Source organism: Citrus clementina, unplaced genomic scaffold, assembly GCF_000493195.1.
Source record: "Citrus clementina cultivar Clemenules unplaced genomic scaffold, Citrus_clementina_v1.0 scaffold_3, whole genome shotgun sequence".
NCBI classification, from domain to species: domain Eukaryota; kingdom Viridiplantae; phylum Streptophyta; class Magnoliopsida; order Sapindales; family Rutaceae; genus Citrus; species Citrus x clementina.
Window position 1 is genome coordinate 19366265 of NW_006262339.1, and position 23079 is coordinate 19389343.

A 23079-nucleotide genomic window follows, 5' to 3' on the forward strand; every position below is an offset into this window, starting at 1 on the left:
ATTTGGCTGAAGTAACTGAATGCTGACATGGACATCAGGATTTTATTCTTAACAAAACTCATCTAGTTTCATATATTGCTGATTCAAAAATAGGTATCAAGTAGTACACACATTCAGTAGATAATGATAGTCTGATCATAGATCTCGTACGGAGATGCCACAAGCTTGATCTCCAGCATCTAGCATACCAGCAAACGGGAGAAAACATTGATGCACGCGCAACACGAGCTCATAAAAATGAAATGTGATGGGAGAATTAATTACCCGAGATGGAGTATCTTCTTGTCCGGGTGAGAGTAAGCAGAGCCACCGCCCTCGATAATAGCAGGACCGAAGAAATTCCGAGAAGCTAATGCATGGATTGCATTCAGCTCTTGCCCAGTCGCCATGTTTGCTTGCTGAAACCTTTCCATTTATGCTATCTGAGTTTCAGAAACAACGAAATTTTAATAACGTGCTGAAATTTTGGAAGAGGGCGAGAACAAATGCATTCTACATACAAAGGACTTATTTGAATACCTTTGATCGGAGACACACGTTTTCATTTTCCAGCTCAATCTCTTATGAAAATGAACATGTTAAAGAGTTCCATAAAAGCATGGAAGAAAACGAAAAAAAGGCTAAACAAGATTTAATGAACATGAATTATTACCCTTTTCTGCAAGAACTCAATTTCAGCTAGCAGCATTTCATGTTGCACAAAACAGGAAACAGACAAAGCAACAAATTATTTTCAAAATGACACAAATTACATATACTGAACGTATATCGATAAAGTTTATGCAATGTTTTGTTGCAAAACAATGGTGTATCGCTCAAGTTCAATTATTTTTTGTATGCATAATGAAATTAATTAATTACCTTCTTGGACCTGATCCTCGTGATGCCTCACTCATGCCTGTTCTCCAGTTGCTTAAGCTCCTTTACAGTTAAAGAACTCAGAGAATCACGCATCAAATGCCTATATGAAGAGTCAAGAGTGAGATAACCAATTGAAAATTCAATTGAAATTGTATATTTTGGCATAATTAATTAACTATGCTTAATATGAAAATGATTGTTGATGAAATAATTGAAAATACTTGTTAGAATTCTGTAACATTTGAATTTGCTGCCGTAGCTTCACTGATTCCTGCTGATAGTACCGTTTTCATGGGTCACATATAATGGGAAAAGTTAATTTTTTGTTAGGAATTTCAATGCTAGCTATGTGGTAACAAATGGTAATTAGTTGGTTTTTTCTTTTTTTTCACCTTTTCATAATAATATATGTTCCTAGCAAAGCCTGAATTTATAGTTTAAATTAATGAATTACTTACCTGAGCATTGATCTCAGTAACAGTGCCAGAATTTATTAATTCTGTAGCTTAAATTGCATACATTTATGCACACACACACTAAGAACAGCAGGTTATATTCATCAAATTCATCTCAAAATAACTAACTAAACAGATAGCTCAGCTTCTTTTCTTTCCAACTGAATTTCTGCATTTGGTAGATTCTCAGCAAGTTTAGCAATAACCTTCAGGAACTCCAAATAATCTGGGTCTTTATTATCCACATCAAAACCAAATATGACTTATTACTGCAGTACTTCTAAAAACAATAAGAAGATAAAGAAAACTAAGGTATTCTTGCATTGTTGTGCTTTTACTTATCTTTGAAATTTAGCAGCTTAAGTGTACAGTAAAAACCACAGTACTTCAACCCCAAAAGTACTCTAAGTTTTTTTTTTTTAAATAAAAAGAATTACTATAACATATGCACTTTAATTTTTCTAATTAAGTGTAGTATTTAATTTTCTCCTTCGATATTAATTTTAAATTTGTCATCACATAAATTTGAGACAATTCAAACACGATTCAATGGCCGTGTAGTTGGATTTTATTTCAACACGGGTCCGGCATTAGCTTAATTAATAGTAATCTTTAAAAAAAATTAATTTCTATAAAAGGAAAGGAGGGAACTAATTTCCAAAAGAGGAAAGAGAGAGGGGCACGCGAGATAGAAGGAGAGAGAGAGAAATTGACCTGTTTAGCCCAACCCGACCCACGAGACCGACCCGGATCCAACTCTCGTTTCCAGCCACCGTTCCGGTCAAGCTTGGTACTGATCTGAAGCTTGAGTGACGCCGGTCATATCCCCGCTGTCATCGTCACTTGAAAACAGCCAGAACGCCGGTGATCGAAACTTGAAAGACCGCGGCTCAACCCATTTTCGTCGCCGTCAATCTCGCCAGAATTAGGTTGCACCATCGGCTGCGTTCGATTCTTCAAATCACCAGCTTTTATTTCCGACCAACCTCGCCGCCCGAAGCTTCCGTTTTGGCCATGAACGACCGCTAGAAAGCTCACAGCTTTGGGAGCACGATCCGCCGCCATTGCCCCGCGTGGAAGGTCACCGCCGGTACCATTGGACTCATCGAGATCAGAACTATCAGACTTGAGCTTCCCGTCACCGTTGGCTGAATTCCGGTCACCGTTGACCGGTGGGGGCATTTCGGTAATTTCAGAAGACTTTAGGGTGAATTTGTAATTTATGGAATCGGTGGATAATTTAGTAATTTTAGATTTAGGCAGTGAGGCAATTTGAGACTTCAAGGGTAATTCGATAATTTAAATTATTAACGGCATTTTGGTAATTAATTTCGCACTTTGAGGGTAATTTCATAAATTCAAAACTTGTGATTAATTTTGTTATCCAAATTGAGGACAATTTGGTAATTTAAGATGTTAAGGATGATTTGATAAATTATGATTTCGATGGTAATTCGGTAAATTTCGGTGTCAGGGACATTTTGATAATTTTTTGACATAAGGGTAATTTTGAAATTTTATGTATCCAAGAGTTTGGTTTTGAGCTTTCTTTCGTACTGTTAGTCGTACTTCGTGATACAAATAATAATTATATCGTTTATTTAATTAGGAGGACCCGGGAGCGAGAATCAATCCGCAGACGTTTATGGTACCGAGTCTGGATATCGTCATTGTGAGTGGAATATACAAAACTTATTTTCATAGTATATTCTAATTTTACCATACAGTACAACATATTTTGATAATAAATATTTGATGCTTCGATTTAATGATTTTCTAGAAAATTAAATTTTATTCTACGTGCTGATATTTATTATTATTGAAAATGAGTTTGATTAATGATTTTATTATCATTTTTTGAGAAAATGCATGATATTAGAATTGAGTGGATTTGAGATATATTGAATAAAAAGGAAATGAGAGTTCAAATGTGATTATATGTTTATGTACATGTGTATAAAAGGTTATTTGGAAAATTATTGGACCGAACCCTCCCCCTTCAGATACAGAGATATATATAATATGAGATGAATACAGTGATATAGATGATATGAGATGAGAGGCTTTTGGGGCCCGTCTGAACATATATAGAGGCTTTGGGTCGTGTGTTTGGACCCTTTTGCCTTTTGGGGGCTTATGCATGCAGTATGATGATTATAGAGATACATATGTTGAGATATATGAGATATGAGATGACATTTTCCTGTCTATCTGTTGAGCTTCAGGGCATGATGGTTCCTTGATTGCCCGTCCATCGAGGTCCGGATATGATGAGATTATTCCCTTGGGTACTTGTTTGATGATAGTTTTTGGTATTAAGTATTTGATATTATAAGTTTTATGATTTCATTGATTTTATGCAGATTTATGTAATATTGTTATTTCAGTGCATGATTTGAATTAAATAAGTTTATGTAAGTTCTTATGATATTTTGATGAAATTAATTTGGAAAAGATTAAATCATTTTAAATAAATTTATTTTTCCAAAAATTATTATCCATTCACTAAGCTTACTGAGTTTTATACTCACTCCATTTTTATTATATTCCCCTTCTCCCCACAGGAGATTTGCAGGTACATCAGTGACCCAACAACGATAGTTAGATTGAAATTATGGCCACGTGATGGTGTTAGGAATCATAGATGTTTTGTTGGGACATTTTGAATTGGATAATTTATTACTTATTTGTGATTAAGGATAAACTATTGTATTCTTAACATTATATGTTTGAAGGATACTAGTATTTAAATTGAGGAAGTAGGTTGTGGAGGTTGATTAAATATTGTATTATTTTTTGGGAGTGTTAACTTAGAAATTGCAGATTTGGGGATGTCATAATTATATAGGAGACTCTGTCGCATTTTTGGTAGAATTCTTAGATATCAGAATTATTATTAATTTAATCAATCAAGATTAGATAGACTCATCATGGAGATTCGAGGCGGATCGTTTCAATTACCGTTAAAAATGGTGCCTTAACGGCTATCCTTTCTAGAACAAGGCTTGGGAACACGTTGAGATAGAGCATATTCAATAATAGCCTTAAACTGAGCCCCTAATCGAGAACCCAATAACACATAGAATTAACCAAACAGAAAGTGCCCTTTTCATTTGAAACAACATAAACACATTCATACCAAATTAAGATTGATAAGTAAAAGCAAAAGGGTTAGCAAAATTACCCTTTTCATTAACAAACACATGTCCATTCAACAACTCAGCAAACTCAAACACATCCTAAATTTCCGGGCGAACGCGGAACCAATTGTAACTGTCGTTGAAGTGATCGTGGAAAAGGGCTAAAAGGTCATTTTGAGAGAGGTAAAGAGGCAAATGACAAATCACTACTTTGGTTCTCTGCAATGGCTCCGTCATTTCATTGCATTCAATTTGTTCTGATTGTATTGAATTCGAAAAATTGAAAAAGAGTTTTGATTACTTTGTACCCTAATTTTCAATTTGGGTTGAGAATGAAATTGGAATATTGTTTATTGGAAAGTTTTAGACACACTAACAAGATTCATTTTTCGTTGCCCGGGGCAAACGGCAATTGACATTCCTCATTTCCCTTAGTATTTACTTATGAGGAGTTTAGGTCATCTCCAATGTGACACCAAAACTAACAACAAATCACATTTTACATCATTTTTGGTGTACAATGCTTCTCCAATGTAACACCGAAACCAACACTAAAATGATGTTTGAATAGTATTGCACCAAATATGGTGCAACACTATTCATTTGGTGTTAGGGAAAAAAAGTTTCAAATATCCTAATTATTATTTTTATTTACATATATGTCCTATTTTATATAATATTTTAAGTTATTATTATTATTTTTGTTATTATTTTTATTTTATTTTTAATTTTTGAATATTATACTAATATTTTAAATAAAAAATATTCAACACAAAAATTAATAATAAAAATAAAATTCCAATAACATTAATTACTAGATTACATATTACAAAGTTAAAAATACAAAATTAAATTAACATAAATTAAAAAAGCTACTACTACTAGCATAAATTAGAACAATTATTTAATAATGTGGGAGGTCATTATTAGATCTTCCAATATCATCAAAATATTAGCCAATATTATTGGAAGTATTTTGAGATGCTTGGCCTTGCGGAGACCTTCTCTGCAAAATCTTAATTTGTTCATTTTGAAAATATTGACGTAAGCTCGAATCACTTATCGAATTTAAATCTTGAAGTAAAATTTTGTTTTCTTCATGATATGTGACTATCTCCAATTTTTTTTTCTCATTTTGGGCTCGTATAATTTGAATTTGATAATTTTGTTGCCTGTCTTCACTGCCTTTTTTGAGAATTTCATAAAGTCATCGATGGTCTTTTTTAATAGTATCAATAACTAGTGAATTTTGATCTTCAACTTTCCTTTTTCCTTTTGCCTTCAGAATATCTCGAAGTTTATTTAGTCGTATTACTAATTCCGTGCAAGGTCATGACAACTATTTTATGTAGCGAAGGGATGGCGTTGGCAGACTTGGGTTATCTGGTCTTCAAAAAATCACTGCCGTATTTAGGATGTTGGCATATGACATGCTAGCAAATGCCATTGATGAGTATATTAAAATTGGAGAGTCTACAACAATTGAAAGTTTGAAGAGGTTCTGTCGTGCAATTGTGGAAGTTTTTGTAGAGCAATATCTTAGATCACCCAACGCTAATGAGGTCGCCAGGCTACTCCATGTTGGTAAAGAACGTGGTTTTCCAGGAATGTTAGGCAGCCTAAATTGCATGCACTCGAAGTGGAAAAATTGTCCAACAGCTTGGGCCGGACAATATGCTAGTCGTGGTGGAACCCCAACCATTATTTTGGAGGCTGTAGCTGATTATGATCTTTGGATATAGCATGCACATTTTTGTTTGCCTGGTTCAAATAATGATATTAATGTGTTGGAGGCATCCTATCTTTTTGCCAACCTCGCTTCAGGTATTGCTCTTCCTGTTCATTATGTTATTAAAGGGAACAAATATAATATGAGTTATTATTTAGCTGATGGTTTCTACCCAAAATGGTCTACTCTTGTACAAACTATCCATGATCCACGTGGTCATAAAAAAAATTATTTGCCATGAAACAAGAAGCATGTCGGAAAGATGTAGAACGTGCATTTGAAGTCCTTCAATCATGTTTTGCAATTGTTGCTGGACCATCACGCTTTTGGAACAAACATGTGTTACATGATATAATGATTGCTTGCATTATTATGCACAATATGATAATCGAAGATGAACATGATGTTAATGCAACAATTAATGATTAGATGCAAGCACCAATACCAACAGTTGATATGAGGGTAAATGAGAATATTAGATTTCAAGAATTTATTGCTCGACACAAAAAAATCAAGGATAAAGAGGCTCACATTGCACTCCGAAATGCACTAATTAATCATTTATGAGATGAATTTAGTAATTCGAATAACTAGAGTATTATTATTGTTATTGTATTTTTCGATATTAATGTAATATTTAATTTTCCTAATGTACTAATTTAGTTAATTAAAGGCAAATTTAATAATTTTCTATATTTTTTTGTTAATCGATATAAAATTACTTATTACTTAATTATCTATATTAATAGTAATATTTATTGTGTTAATTGAATTAATTCTTGAGAATTAAAAGAAGAAAAAGAAGAATATTCTTTTTGGTATAAAATTTGGTGCAAATGGGTTGGAGATGAAATAGTAATTTGGTGTGAAAAAAGTACATTTTTGGTGTTGGTGTTACACCAAAATGGTGTTAAAGCATTGGAGATGCCCTTAGGGGCCTTGATGTATAAAATGACCAAAAAGCCCCTATGTAGTATGAATATGCTGATTTAATAAAGAAAGATTATCAATAATATTAATAATGGGAAATTGTTAGCTCTCCTCTATTCAAATCAATATATATTAATTACTTTAGTATTGCTTTTATAATGCACAATAAATTTTTATTAGTATAGTTTTATAGTATAATTTTTATTTTTAAATAAATTTTTATTCATAATTATTATAAATCAAATGAATTTTTTTATATTATAAAACTAGTAATAAATAAGTGATATCTATTAGTTCTAATAAAAAAATTAACAACTTCCTTAATAATAAAAGTGACGAAATAATGAAAGGCAAAAGAGGGAAATTGCATGTTCATTCCTCTTTTAGATTCTTTTCTTCTCAACTTTCTATTTAAACTCTTTTATATTCTTTACTTCTCAACTTTCTATTTAAACTCTCTTATATTCTTTTCTTTAAACTGTTTTAGATTCTTTTCTACATTTCAACTTTCTATTTAAACTCTCTTATATTCTTTTCTTCAAACTCTTTTAGATTCTTTTCTACATCTCAACTTTCTATTGAAACTCTCGTACATCTTTTATTTCTTAACTTTCTATTTAAACTCTCTTACATCTTTTACTTCTTGACTTTCTATTACATTCATTACTCAATTTATAAATTTCATACCTTAAATCCTAAAATTTAAATCAAGTCTCTTCCCCTTTCTCATCTCTTCATACGCAATGCAGTCTTTTTAGTTCTCCTCTCTTTGCAAGTAAGTAAAATCTTAGTTCATCACATCATCTCATAGTTTGTTTTCATAGTTTTCTTTCTCCAAATTGCCCTCGCATTTTCCTCTCAATCTCAATTTCTGGTTTTTTTGTTTGTTGTAGAGTCGATTTTCTTTACCTCGGTTTGTAAATTTTATCGGATGTAATGCATAATCATGGGTGACCCAATTAAGGTCCAGGAGGGGCTTCAGCCCCTTTTGGGCCATTAATTTTGCTTTTAAATCTACCCCACACCTCTTCCAAAAGAATTAAATAAAAAAATTTGGACACATATTTTATGTAACAAAAGACTTATAGTTCAATGATAAGAGTGCTATTTGATGGTTTTAAAGTCCTGGTTTAAATCCCAATAGTCACATTATTTTGTTTCTTTTTATAAATAGTTTTTTGAAAATTACTTAGAAAAATGATACTTTCATGCATTTAAAATAAAAAGTTTATTACTATTATTATTTAAAATTTAAAAGAAAATAATGAAATTTGAGTTTATGAGATTTGAAATGTATTCGTGTGAACATTAAAAAAAACCCCAAATTAAATAAAATGTTTTGAACTAATCCCCCTAATTTAAGTATCTGGGTCCGCCACTATGCATAATTGATCGTCGTCATTTTTTTTTCAATAATTTCGTGAAACAAGCATAATTAAATTAAATTATACATCAGCATAATTAATTAATTAATTAACTGATGCTCTTTAGATTCTGTGCTTGATTATATAGCAATTCATCATATTTTATTATGATTATAAATTTAACTATATGGTCGGGGTCTGAATGATTTTTATTTTTAATATTTTTTTATGAATTTATTCATGTTCGGTTGGATAATATTTAAAGTAATAACAAATATAAGTTTTAATGGAGTGAAATTGTATGGGTATGGTAACTAAATTTTCTTTCTTATTGTTTAATGATAAAAATTGAATTCAATGTGAAAATGGTTTGATATTGTAAATGCATTGCAGGTAAATTGAATTTTTTTTAAGGATGGGAGAAAGAGTGGTTGATGGCGATTGGAAGCCTACTTCTCCATCTAATGGGGAGCGCACTGTAGTTTTACTTGGCCGTACTGGCAATGGAAAAAGTGCGACGGGCAATAGTATTCTCGGAAGAAAAGCCTTCAAGGCGAGTGCTGGCTCGTCTGGTGTTACTAAAACTTGTGAAATGAAGACAACCGTGCTCAAAGATGGCCAAGTTGTTAATGTCATTGATACCCCCGGTAATTTGCTAATGTTGGTTCCTAGATATTCCATTCCATGCTTGTTGATGTTGTGATGGTAAGTAGATTGATGTTACGAGCCATTGCAGGACTTTTTGATTTGTCTGCTGGCTCTGAGTTTGTCGGCAAGGAAATTGTCAAATGTCTCGGTATGGCCAAGGATGGCATCCATGCATTCCTTGTAGTTTTCTCCGTTACAAACCGTTTTTCTCAAGAGGAAGAAACTGCAGTACACCGTTTGCCGAACTTGTTCGGGAAAAATGTTTTTGACTATATGATTGTTGTTTTCACTGGAGGGGATGATCTTGAAGATCATGAGAAAACATTAGAAGATTTTTTGGGTCATGAGTGTCCAAAGCCTTTAAAGGTTTGTTTCTGAACTCTTATAGTGTTCGATAATTTCATCAGTCATTTTGATCAAGTTGTCTTTGGCTGGTTCTTTTGTGAAGTTTTAGACTCCTTTACGGTTGGACTATTGGAAGTTTAATATGAATATATGCATGCTGAAAATACTAGATATATAGCTTTATAGTAGGCCAGCCATCTTAAAGTTCCATTTTCAATGGTGCTTCATTTCCTGAATGGTTTTCTTCTGCCATGCGGGATTGGCCGGAGAGGTGGTTGGTAATTTTCTGCTGGCGTTACTTAATTTTACTTATACGTTAGTGTCTTCGAATGAGATATCATTCATTCATTCGCTAAACATTTTTTCTTTTCTTATTTGTATTCCTTGATTTCCTCTGCTATTTAATCTTGGTTCTTATTCTATTAAGGTGTGTTCATTTGTTTGTTTCTTAAAATATGTACCTCTTTGATTTATACGCTCAAAATTAACCTACTTTTAAGATTTTAAAAGTGGCCCAAAGAGGATGTCACTTGCTCTACATGTCCATTTTATTAGGCGTTGTTTGAATAAAATATCAAGACTAACTTTACAAGATTTAAAATTCTCTTAAAAGTTCCTGTGGATTCTAGGCTCAGAATTGGTATCTAAAATTTCAATGTGAGATCTTTTTTCAGTTTCAACATGCAAATCTCTTATTTTCAGAATTTACTTGATGATTTTGGTTCCTAAAATTTTTTAACTTGAGAAAGATTTATATCAAGTTCTTCTATTTTACTGCATACTTGATTCAACCTATGAGGAGTGGGAAGAAAAATAACAAAAATGAAAATAAAGACCCCTTCAAGTTGTAGCTTTGCAATTAACAAAATCGGGTTATTTTACAGTTAATGGGAACTTTGTTTTACTTATTGTACTTATTATTATTCCTACTACTACTACTTATGTTATATGGAATGCTGATCACCTTTTAAGATTTTTAAATTTGATGGGCGTAAGAGGTTAAGTGGTCAAACCATATGGAGAATGGAATTGATTATTAAATAGTTTTTGAGGATGCCTGATATTAAGTACTAACGATCACAATAAAAACAGATTTTGTCAGCTTAGGATGCGTTTGGGATTGAGGTGCTGTAGCTTTTAAGCTACAGCTGCTGTGAAAAAAAAGCTGTAATTATGAAACAAAAGTTAATAATATATAGTAAATATAAATTTTAAATAATAATTTTGATAAAATTATTAAAGATATAATAAATTTAATATTATACAAGTGAAAAATCATATCAACATAACTTAAAACGTACAGCAGCTAGTGTTTACCTAACACTTTAGTGCTGTAGCTTTTAAGCTACAGCTGCCTAACCTCAATCCCAAACGCACCCTTAATATCCTGAAACTTTTAGAGACTACAAGTGTTTGATTGGTTCATCCATGCTTACAGAAAGGAGATAACATTTTATTCCTGATCATTTTCCCAATATTTTAGGAAATCCTTCAACTATGTGATAATAGGCGCGTGCTTTTTGATAACAAGACCAAGGATGAGGCCAAGAGAACCGAGCAGGTTGGGCAGCTTCTTTCTCTGGTTAACTCTGTGATCGTGCAGAATGGTGGGCAGCCATATACGGACGAGTTGAAGGTGACTTCGTTACTATCGGGATAGACTTCTGTGCTGCTTCTTTCTGAATATGTCATGACAATATCTCTTTTTCTTTTCTTCTACTCAGAGAGGGGCTACTGAACTCCGTGATAAAAAAGCTGAGGTTGATTCTCTCAAGGAATATTCAAAACGAGAAATTTCAAAGCTGATGGGCCAGATGCAGGAATCATATGAAGATCGAATCAAACGAATGGCTGAGATGGTATTTTTTATGCTCCATGTTTTGGCATCAAAATATGACATGCATATGTGTTCATCTATCAAATCGGGTAATCATTTCTCAAACTGTGTAATTAAAAAATGCCTATAAAGCGTGCAGGTACCTGTAACGATATTCTAAATTGTTAGACTTGGAGGTGGTAAAGACTGCCGCTCTGTCCATACCCCTAGATTGTTGGAGATTGCCATATGAAAAGAGGCCTTATCTTGCTAGTTGATGTGGACAAATCTGTTATTATTTGTTCACTCATTATGTTTTGAAGGCCGTAACATGCTGTTCTTACCTTGAAGATTGTTTGACGGTCCTGCTCTGTTTTTTGTTGATGAAATTAAGTGGGTTATTCTATGGTAGTAGCTGTAGGTGGTTTACTAATCATGACTTACACTAAGGTGGATTCTGCACTTGTTTAGTCATCAATCATGAGAACATTTCTTGTAATACTGTGGGAACAATTGAAATGTTACGAGCAGGTTATGTCATATTTTAATTTTGTTAAAAATAGAATAGCCACATTCACAATAAGTTTTTATGAAAATATAGTTACGCACGTGAAACCTAATCAAATGGCTGCGTAGTTTTGATTTTCCTTTCCACAGTTCTAATTTATTGCAAGGCAATAGAATGATTCTGCATTAAGCCATATCCTATTCAACAATAATCTGGATTTGCTGTAACATTCTGTGTAATGATTATATGTCTGAGGTGCTAATAAGTTTTATTCTCGACAATCCTGGAGTATGGCAAAATGAAAAAGTTAGCAGTATTCTTTAACACTTTATATTTTGGATTTATGTGTTTATTTTTTTAAGCTTTTGTTTCTACCATTTATCAATGATTGAGAGTGGAATTGATTGGTCATAAAGTTGTGCCGAGTATGGTGAACTTAGCAACCCGCTTTGCAATTGAATTAAACTAAATTGATACTTAAGAATTTTCTTCTCTTAAGTTGGAGTTTTATATTACCAATACCCAATTTTTTTGAATTGTGCTGCTACTCTAGGGCTTAGTGGCATGTTTTCTGACTAATATTGATGCTTTTTTGATAGGTTGAGTCTGGGCTCGAAGAGACAACAACTAGGCTCGAACAGCAATTGGCAAAGGAGCAAGCTGCTCGATTAAGGGCAGAAGAGGTGGCACAAATAGCTGAAATGAAGTTAAAAGACGAAATTCAATCTCGAAGTACTGAGAAGGGGACTGCGGAACCCCCTAAGCCATCTGAAAATCCTCCGCGGCAGCCCCCTAGGCCACCTGAAAGTCCTCCGCCGAAGCCCTCTAGCACATCTGATGGGTGGTGTGCCATTATGTAAATGTTCGCAGTCCAGACGCTTATATCTTCTGTTATGTAAATGTTCACAGTCCAATCTCGAGTGCGGTCTTACGATAGTACTATATGAAAAAACGGTATTGACATGAAATGAAGTTTCATTTATGGAGGCGTCTAGAATCTTTTCTTACACGGTGGATCCGAAGAGATCTGATTCCTTTTCTCCTCATTGAGCTCTTAACGAACGCTATATTGTTTTCACATTTGTAGCAGATACTACCCAAAATGTGCCCTTCTAACAATCATGACTTTCCCAAAAATTCAAACCGACTAACAGAGTAATCCTAATATCCGAAAGACTTGCAATAAAACCACCAAGCTTATGACCCTTCTCTGATACACACCATAGTTCAACTAGCTCATAATGCAAATCCTTCGACATCACACAGCCTCAGTTTTGAAAGTTTTATAGATATTAAGTTTCAGCATAATAACTGGTCTCCCAAAGAGAAGATGCCAATGATCAGTCAGCGTAAGTAATTAGATTACACATAAACTCATCCAATTTCATATATTGCTGGTTTCAAAAATAGGTATCAAGTAGCACAGACATTCAGTAGATAATGATATTCTGATCGTAGATCTCGTATTGAGATGCCACAAGCTTGATCTCTTGAAAACGGGAGAAAACATTGATGCACGCTCAACACGAGCTCATAGAAATGAAATGTGATGGGAGAATTAATTACCCGGGATGGAGTATCTTCTTGTCCGGGTGAGAGTGAGCAGAGCCGCCACCCTCGATAATAGCAGGACTGAAGAAATTCCGAGAAGCTAATGCAAGGATTGCATTCAGCTCTTGCCCAGTCGCCATGTTTGCTTGCTGAAACCTTTCCATTTCTGCTATCTGAGTTTCAGAAACAACGAAATTTTAATAACGTGCTGAAATTTTGGAAGAGGGCGAGAACAAATGCATTATACATACAAAGGATTGATTTGCATACCTTTGATAGGAGACGCACGCTTTCATTTTCCAGCTCAACCTCCTATGAAAATGAAAATGTCATAGAGTTCCATAAAAGCTTGGAAGAAAACGAAAAAAAAGGGCTAAACAGGATTTAATGAACTTTAATTATTACCCTTTTCTGCAAGAACTCAATTTTAGGAAACAGACAAAGCAACAAATTATTTTCAAAATGACATGAATTACATATACTGAACGTATATCGTTAAAGTTTATGCAATGTATTGTTGCAAAACAATGGTGTATTGCTCAAATTCAATTTTTTTTTTTTTGGTTGATTTCATGCATGCATAATGCAATTAATTAGTTACCTTCTTGGACCTGATCCTAGTGATGCCTCACTCAAGCCTGTTCTCCAGTTGCTTAAGCTCCTTTACAGTTAAAGAACTCAGAGAATCACACATCAGATGCCGATATGAAGTGTCAAGAGTGAGATAACCAATTGAAATTGTATATTTTGGAATAAATAATTAACTACACCTAATGTGAAAATGATTGTTGATGAAATAATTGAAAATACTAGTTCGAATTCTGTAAGATTTGAATTTGCTGCCGCAGCTTTGCTGACTCCTGCTGATAGTACTGTTTCCATGGGTCACATGTAATTGGAGAAGTTTAATTTTTATTGGGAGCTTTTTATTTCAATGCTAGCTATGTGGTAAGCAATGATAATCAGTTGGCTTTTTTTCTTTTTTAACCTTTTCATAATAGCATATATTCCTAGTAAAGCCTGAATTTATAGCTTAAATTAATGAATTATTTACCTGAGCATTGATCTCAGTAACAGTGCCAGAATTTGAATTATCCGAACATGCCTTCTTGTACCTATGAATGGTTGACCTTATGCTGCTACGTGCATAACACATAAATTTCTAATTATTTAGCATAATTGTTTGAAATTGTTTTTGGGAAAAAAAAAGAGGAATAAAAAAAGAGGGAGCTGAAGTTTAATAAACAATTTTATTTCTTTATTAAATATCATTTAAGTTATCTCATTAGTTTTCATGATCCCTCAGTCTTCAGCTACATGGATAAACAAACATAGACATAAAAAAGAAAGATATGTTAAGTAAGATGGATGTAAAAATGTTTTATTTTATTTTTAATTCTTTATTCTCAATGAGGACATTGGAATAAGTTTACTAAACCTAGCTACCCTCTACATCTAGCTAGGTCATTAATTCCAAGCTCAAAGTGGTTTACTCTCTAATTTGAGAGAATTTTATCCCCACAAGCCAATTGAATATTGAGATGAGAACTACTAAACTAATAGGTGCTTCTTGATATACGTATCAAGTTAACATTTCAAGTTCTACGCCTGATATTTCAATTGTAAGTTTAATGTGTAAGGTTTCTTTAATCTAACATTTTAATTGACAGCCACTCCCTATAGCTTCCTAATCATAAATGAATTTATATGTGCCCACTCCCTATAATTTGAACTTTGAAGTGAAGAAGTTAGCACTTTATATCCCCATCACATTGAAGAGTAAAAATCTCTTTTACGTTTTAGGTTTCTATTCACCATGCATGCGGAAAGAGCAAGGCCTAATAGCATTTTAAATTTCTTCAAACAAGTCCATCACTTTAATAGCACGAAAATGTTAGTGCAAACTGAGAAAGAAACCAATACACGATTGAAAATTTTCGGTGCTTTTAGAGTCAAAAGTACTGAAGAAAACTGATGTGAAAGATATGATTCAGATTGCTTCAATGAAGAAAAAAGATATGGGAAAATTTTTAAAGCTAAAAGTAGAAACAAAAGCCAAAGAAAATTGAGAATTTGTAAATGATTATAAAAGGAAAGAATCCATCAGGCCAGATTTCAGATCACTGCATGCAGCATGCTGTAATTATTAATTTGATTATTAATGTATTGCAACTGCTGAGTATTTTGTCAAATGATCTAAAACCCTAGATACAGATAGGAAAGTCACCACAGCCTTTTCTTTTTCCGGGGAATTGGAGTGGACAACTTCGGTCAAATTTTTTTTTCATTTTTATAAAAAAATTTTAGCTACCATGAAATGATGTACTTGCAAGAGTCTAACTTTCATCACGAACAAAAATCTCTTTATGACATTCGTTTAATTATATCAAAAAGTTGAAATTGTTGAAAAAAATTGTTAAAAAGAAATAGTTTTTCACCAAAGCAGTGACTCAAGACCAGCAATATTCTTGACCACTAAGGTCTCATTACCTATTTTCTAATTAGGATAACATTATTTATAATTTACCTTAAAATGCAGTTGAACGACTTTCAGTTTCTTTGTTTAATTAGTCATTCGAGTTGAACTCCTAAAAAAGATATGAGTTAAAAATAATGTTTGGGCTATGCTCCTTCCCCTTTAATAAAACTTGAAAAAATAAAATAAAATGAATTCATGATGTGGTTTTATCTCAATAACATTATTACTGCTCCTATGGGGGATTTTGAACTGTTACTAGTTATATAAATGGCTAATCTAAATATCTGAACTCTGTTATATAATAGGCTAATCCATGCCATTCTAATAAATATCTAACTATTAATTCTATAAACTAAAAGGAAAAAAATAATTGTACTTTTAGTAGTACATATACCATGCTAGGGATATTGAATGTTAATTAATTATTAACATTAAATATACCATGCTAGCGGTATTGAACGTCCTACCAACAGCAGTCAATCTTCGCTCCAAACATGTAAGTTTAAATGATCTTTGCCTGGTTTGTAACTCTGATAAAGAAACTGTTTTTCACCTACTGGTTGACTGTCCCTTTGCAAGAACCTGTTGGATTAAATCAAAAGTCGGCTTCTTTGGTATCTATTCATCATTCAAGGATTGGCTTCAAGCTTTGTTTAGGAACTGCACTAATGAACAGTGCTGGATCGCTGTTATGGTCTGCTGGAAGCTATGAAGCAACATGAATAATCTGGTTTGGCAGGGGAAATGCGACACAGCAAAACAGATTGTTAATGCAGCTGGTAATTTGTTGTTTCAACGGCAGTCAGCTAAATCCTCTGTGATGTTTAATCAAGTCTCAAGTGATCCAGGTGCTGGTGCTATTGCTTGGTCTCCTCCTCGAGTAGGCTGGCTTAAATGTAACACTGATGCTGCAGTTTTTGCTGATGAGGGACGAGATGGGCTGGGCAGTGTTATCCGTGATGAATCGGGGAAATTCGTTGCTGGTCTTTGTTGTAATATCAGGGGAAACTATTCTCCTCGGGATGCTGAGGTCCTTAGCATTCATAAGCTCTCTCTTGGCTGAAGTCTATGAAGTTGTCAAAGGTTATCATTGAAACTGATTGCCTTCAAGCGTTTTATGCTCTAGTCGATCGAAAGAGTCCTCTAAATAGCTTTGGCTCATTAGTTTTGGATTGCAAATGTATTGCTGATTCTATAGGCGATATTGTTTTCTCTTTCATCAAAAGATCTGCGAATTCTGTTGCTCACTTTGTTGCTAGAGCGGGAAATTCTTTACCAGGTCGTGAAGAGTGGCGTTCTGTGCCACCTTCTTGGTTAATCTCTGTGCTGTAATTGCTGGTTTTATTGTTAATGAAATTGCACTTTCCATTAAAAAAAAACATTAAATGTTATCAAGATGATGACATTATCATTATTTTCCGTAATTAAAAATATTGTAACACTACCGTAATTAGGATTTTAGACGATCATTTTCCAAGCATCTCCATCAATGATTTGGTTATTAAGAATCTCAATAGTAAACAAAAGGGACAATAACTAGTGGGACTCAAAAGCCAATCAAATACGGGTATGGATAGAAAAGGCAATATTATGACAAAATCCATTTTGCTCTTCATGCACCAATCACAACTTTACTTTTTCTGCTTGTTATTGACTTAACATGAAAATAGGAAAGAAGAGAACTTCATTTAATGAGTTATAATATCACTGTAAACTGAAGAAAAAAAATGGACTAAGCTGGCCTGCTTGCTTTCACTAAAGAAATGCAAACAAATTGTAGTGAGGCCTCCAAAGCCGGAACTAGAAACAGACAGAAATATTCGAGAATCATCAAATTAAACACTAAAAAAATATACTATTTTATTTGTTCAACAACACTCTTCACCAACTACAACTCTTATTTTTCACTCTCTACACCTTAGAGATTTTTGTTACTTCACTTGATGTTTAAACTAAAGGGGAGAGGAGATATTTATACATGAAACAAACTAATCACAACTATTCATTTATTCAACTACTATATAAATCCTCACCATTCATTAAAAACCACCACTCACCTATTTCACCAACCACACCTACCATACCTACCACAAGAAGCTTCTATGTATTTAAACTTGAATTTATTCATCTTAGATCAAGTTTATGATCCAACACCCCCCCTTAAAATTGATCCTCTGACACCAAGCAAACTTCTGAATTTTACGAAGTTTTCTTGCTTGAGCGGCTGGTGAAGATATCAGCTGCTTGATCTTGTGATTTTACATATTTGATTTGTACTTCTTTTCTTGCAATACGCTTTTTTATGAAATGATAGTGAATATCTATGTGTTTGCTTCGATCATGAAAGACTGGATTCTTGGATAGGGTAGTTGCTGATTTGTTATCAACACAAATCTCGCTTGGCTCTTCTTATGGCAAACCCAACTCCTTCAACAAATTTTTTAGCCAAATTACATGACAAACACTTGATGCGGCAGCTACATACTCAACTTCACAGGTGGATAGCGTGACAAATGATTGCTTCTTTGACATTTATTTGAAAGCAGTATCTCCCATGAAGAACGCAAATACTGTGGTTCTCTTTCGATCATCTACATCTCCACCCCAATTGCTACCGCTATATCCAACAAGCTTGTAATTATTACAAAATGAGTATAACAAGCTGAAATTAATTGTACCTTTGATGTAGCGAAGGATTCTTTTTGCAGCTTTAAAATGAGTGGCCTTTGGATTCTCCATGTATTGACTCACAAGTTCAACAACATAAAGGATATTTGTTCTTGTGCATGTCAAATAACGTAGGCTTCCAACCAAACTTTTAAAGAATGTTGGATCTATATCTTCTCCTTCATCATGTTTAGATAACTTGACTCCGCATTCCACTGGCGTTCTTATAGGCTTGCAATAATTCATCTTGAACCTTTTGAGAATCTCCTTTGCATAGCTTTCTTGGGAGATAAATATACTTTCTTCCTTTTGCTTAACTAATGCTAAGGTAATGTGTCATCAGTCCGATGTCAGTCATCTCGAACTCTTCAAATAAGCTTGGATCACTTTCAGTGAAGATGAGATCATCCACATACAAGCGCACAATCAAAATGTCTCCAACTTTTTCTTTGACGTAGAGAGCATGTTCATAAGGGCATTTGGTGAAGTCGTTCTCTTGAAAATACTTGTCAATTCTGCTATTCCATATTGCTTTAACCCATAAAGAGCTTTCTTCAATCTCAAAACTTTATCTTTATGTCCTTTCACCACATAGCCTAATGGTTGTTCGATGTAAACTTCTTCTTCAAGGAATCCATTCAAGAAAGCAGACTTTACATCCATTTGAAAAATCTTCTATTTGTTCAGAGCAGTCAAAGAATAATAAGTCTAATAGTTTCAAGTCGAGCTATAGGATCAAATACCTCATCGTAGTCTATGCTAGCCTTTTGACTATAGTCTTTTATAACTAGCCTCACCTTGTGCCTTTCAATTTCTCCCTTCACATTTCTTTTCGTTTTATAGACCCATTTGACATCGATCGCCTTGTGACCTTTAAGAAGAGTAGTAAGCTCCCAAGTATCATGCTTCACAATGGCTTTGAGTTCTTTATCCATTGTAATTCTCCACTTTTTATCTAGTGCAGCTTCTTGGAAGTTGACTGGCTCACAATTAGCAAAGAGGCAAAAGAGAGTGAGATTATCATATCTCTCAGTTACCTCATAGAGATATTGAAGATTCCTTATACATTCTTCCGTTCTTTCATTTGAGAAAGATGGTAGTGAATCTCCACATGTGGTTGATGCTAGTGAGATAGGTGGAGTAGTTGGCTATTGTTGTTCTTCTACTTGTTTTATCTATGTATGATCATCTTCTTCAATGGGAAATAAGTTGAAGTCATCCACACGAGTAAACATCCTTCACAAATTTGATAAGGGTGATTGATGCATGGTAAGCCATTCACCATGTTCTTCTTGGATAGTAGCTCCAGTCCTCCAAAGTTGAGATGCCCATTTCAAAGATGCCAAGTCCATGATGGATATTTGTGACAGATTTTGAGACATTTTGCAACATCATTTTGAATAATTAAACGAAACATTCTATTCTTCGACATTTTCACCTTTGTAATTAGATTTCTTTTGTCATTTCTTAGGAAAAAACTATAATCTTTTAAGCGAATATCATAGCCTTTTTCCAAGAGTTGACCCAAACTAAGGATGTTGCTTTTTATATTGGGCACATAGTAAACATTCGAAATTATTTAGTGACTACCATCTTTTGCACGAAAAGGAATGTTACCTTTACCCTTCACTGGTACTTTTGAGTCATCTCCAAAAGCAACACTGCCATTCATAGACTCATTTAGTTCCATGAACATGCTTCTGTTTCCACTCATATGATTGCTAGCACCTGTGTCAAGATATCATGTATTTTCTTGACCTACACTTGTGTTATTGCGTGCTAGTAAAAGGGTGCCATATTTACCATTTTCTCTTCGACATAATTCACTATCTCATCAATTCTGGTACTTGGAGTTCTACATTCTAAAGCATAATGCCCAAACTTTTGACAAGTAAAGCATTATACTTAGGATTTGTGATACCTCAATCTTGGATTGCCTCTGCCTTGTCCTCTGGTTGAGCCTTCTCCGTTGGCATAATTGGAGTTGTTGTTGAAATTCCAACCTTGTCCATGACCACGACCTCTACCTCGAACATAATACCTTCTCTTATTGTCAGAGCTTTCTTATCTTTTCGTTGGATTGATTCTATATTGAGAAGTTGTTCTTCAATTCCTTCTTTTTTTGTTTTTCTTCATAGGCTTGCAACCTTCCTTAAAGTTGTTCGATCGTCATATCCTCTAGATCTTTTGTTTCCTCAATTGTCACAACAATATGGTCAAACTTCGAGTCTACTGATCGAAATATCTTTTCAATAATCCTTACATTTTTTAACTCCTTGCCATTTCTTTTTAATTCATTGGAAACAATCACAACCCGAGTAAACTAGTCAAAAATTGACTCCGATGACTTCATGTGTAAGGACTCAAATTCTACTCGTAATGTTTGGAGACGAACCTTCTTAACTTGCTTCGCTCCTTTGTAAGAAGTCTTTAGTTTCTTCCATGCTTCTTTTGAGGAGGTTGTACTAGTAATCTTTTCAAAAGCTATTCGTCTAATGATTGAAAGATGAGATACTTTGCTTCATTCTCTTTCTTCTTTAAGTCTTTTAATTCTCCTTCTACACTGCAATTAAAACTTTTCTCTATGACATCCCATACGTCATGTGCACCCAATAGAGCCTTCATTTTAATACTCCAACTGTCAAACTTACTTTTCTTTAATTGTGGAATTTGAAATGACATCATACCACCATTTGCCATAACTCACAAATTGAGTGAGAATTTTAAGATTCTGAATACACGGATGGATCCGGCACGTCGAGAAACCTTGGGAGGGACTCGAGCCAATTTTCAATCAACGATCAATTTTTGGTCAATCGCCAACTGCAGTGTAGTTGACTTGGTTCGGTCTGAGTTGGTTCGGTTTTATGTGGCTCGTTCAACTTGATTCGGTTCAGCTCGGCTCGGCTTGGTTCGGTTCGGCTCAACTTGGTTCGGTTGGTTTCAGCTTGGTTCAACTCGGTGAGTTGACTCAACTTCAGGACATAAAACTTCTGGCAACGAGTGTGGGTGCGTTCAGCCTCCGATCGGGCTGAGTTTTGTGGCATTATGTTCCTCTCATTGAGATCTTCAATTTGATATGCTATATGATTATATATAGCATCGAACACTATCTCTGATACTGCTTTGTTGGAGAATCAACAAATGATGCAACTAATGTATCATGGGGCTATAAAAGAAAGAGAAGAAGAAAAGCTTTCATTGGAAATTTTGGATTCTTTAAGATATGAAACATGAGAGACCTTGAAAAGAAAGAAAGGAAAAAAAAAACCTAAAACTGAGATTTCTTAAACAATGGAAGAGTAAAACAAAGTTAAAAAATGAGAGTAAATTCTTAAAAATATACCAAGCAGGAAAATAAAGACCTGCGAAAAACAAATTTTAATGGATGCTCTTGTGGACGTAAAAGAAAAATGATCCCAATGTTAGTTTAAAGACAAGTTTTGATGGACACTCTCATGTAGAATCTATTTGATCACACTCGTGAGAGCGAGTTTTTAAAAATGTTATCATAAATGAAATTAGGTTACTAGACTTCTCTCTCTCTCTCTCTCTATACATATATATATATATCTGTGTGTGTGTGTGTGTATCCATAAAATTATTATCAGGTGCATGTGCCCTCATTTTTTTTAATTCAGACACTTTATTAAACCACATGATTTAACAACGTGTCTACATGAAAAAAAAATGGGTACTTGTATGAGAGAATGACTCTATGTATATATATAATCATTTGTTACGAAGCAAAAGGCCTCCCCTAAATCCTAAAATGGGCAATATCAATACAGTGCAAAGAAACAAGTTGTAATTACATTTTTCTAAAGAAAACTATGGGACATGGGTTGAATCAAGATACTTGGGGTGCTTTTCGACACCTAAGTCACCCTTAACGAAGCTGGCTAATTGGAGTATAATTTCAATTATAGATGAATTTATCTTGCAATTTCAGACTGCAAGAAAAAAGGTTTTTAGATCTTCCAAGGAAAGTTACGGATGTGGGTTTTAAATCAAGATACTAATTAGTAATTAACCAGGCTATACCATCATTGAAGTCTGATTTCGATTATATATGTACGAGTACTTCACTGCCTTCATTAGTCTCAAACTCATGTGAACTAGATAGCATCCAAACAAATTACCAAAGCATAATTTTCTAAGTTGTTTACAAGATCACAGCTGTTACCAGTGAAGAGATTTTAGATCTAGGGATTTCAAATCTTAACACTTATTTCTCCTTAAATCTTAAAGTCAAACAACCAAAATTTTCTTCCAAAAGCCATTATGAGAGAATGAATATTTCTGTTAAAAGTTTATGACAACAAATTACTGCTAATAAATGACCATTTCGTACGTTTTCAAGCATCTGCAGACTGCAAAACTAAAAAGCCATCATCTCAAAACAATTGGGAAAATATTAAAAAATATATGCCCAAAAAAAAAAAAGAGGAAGCAAACTTAAGGATCTTGAAAAGCTTGTCAAATTTTGGATGCCACGGTGAAAATATTAAACTGCAATTTTTTCTTTTTTTTAATAATTTTTTCTTTGTCACAAATGAGATTGACTAACATACCCTCGAGTAGAA

The 23079-nt window shown here is 33.8% G+C and overlaps 1 protein-coding gene and 3 pseudogenes across 2 annotated transcripts; 2 read left to right on the forward strand and 2 right to left on the reverse strand.

Annotated features, from left to right (window-relative positions):
- Nucleotides 1–260: 260 nt before the first annotated feature.
- LOC112099653 lies at nt 261–4548 on the reverse strand (annotated as a pseudogene).
- A 132-nt stretch (nt 4549–4680) lies between these two features.
- On the forward strand, nt 4681–6752 carry LOC112099654 (annotated as a pseudogene).
- Nucleotides 6753–7860: 1108 nt separating this feature from the next.
- On the forward strand, nt 7861–12777 carry LOC18047235 (immune-associated nucleotide-binding protein 9). Of its 2 annotated transcripts, none has more exons than XM_006441504.2 (6): nt 7861–7890; nt 8873–9126; nt 9216–9493; nt 10956–11108; nt 11197–11331; nt 12396–12777. In XM_006441504.2, exons 2-6 carry the CDS (start codon nt 8895–8897, stop codon nt 12654–12656), a joined length of 1059 nt encoding a protein of 352 aa, XP_006441567.1. In that variant the 5' UTR covers nt 7861–7890; nt 8873–8894; the 3' UTR covers nt 12657–12777. The 2 variants fall into 2 exon arrangements, with proteins under 2 accessions (XP_006441567.1, XP_024043561.1); XM_024187793.1 differs by having other exon boundaries at nt 11197–11398; nt 12396–12424.
- Nucleotides 12778–13225: 448 nt separating this feature from the next.
- Nucleotides 13226–14503, reverse strand: LOC18047236 (annotated as a pseudogene).
- Nucleotides 14504–23079: the final 8576 nt, after the last annotated feature.

What these genes read in the sequence shown, in the direction of transcription:
- LOC18047235 (XM_006441504.2), top strand. Translation starts at nt 8,895, where the DNA reads ATGGGAGAAAGAGTGGTTGATGGCGATTGGAAGCCTACTTCTCCATCT. An exon ending in CATATACGGACGAGTTGAAG is followed by an intron (nt 11,109 to 11,196) that starts GTGACTTCGTTA and finishes TCTTCTACTCAG; the next exon opens with AGAGGGGCTACTGAACTCCG. An exon ending in TCAAACGAATGGCTGAGATG is followed by an intron (nt 11,332 to 12,395) that starts GTATTTTTTATG and finishes CTTTTTTGATAG; the next exon opens with GTTGAGTCTGGGCTCGAAGA.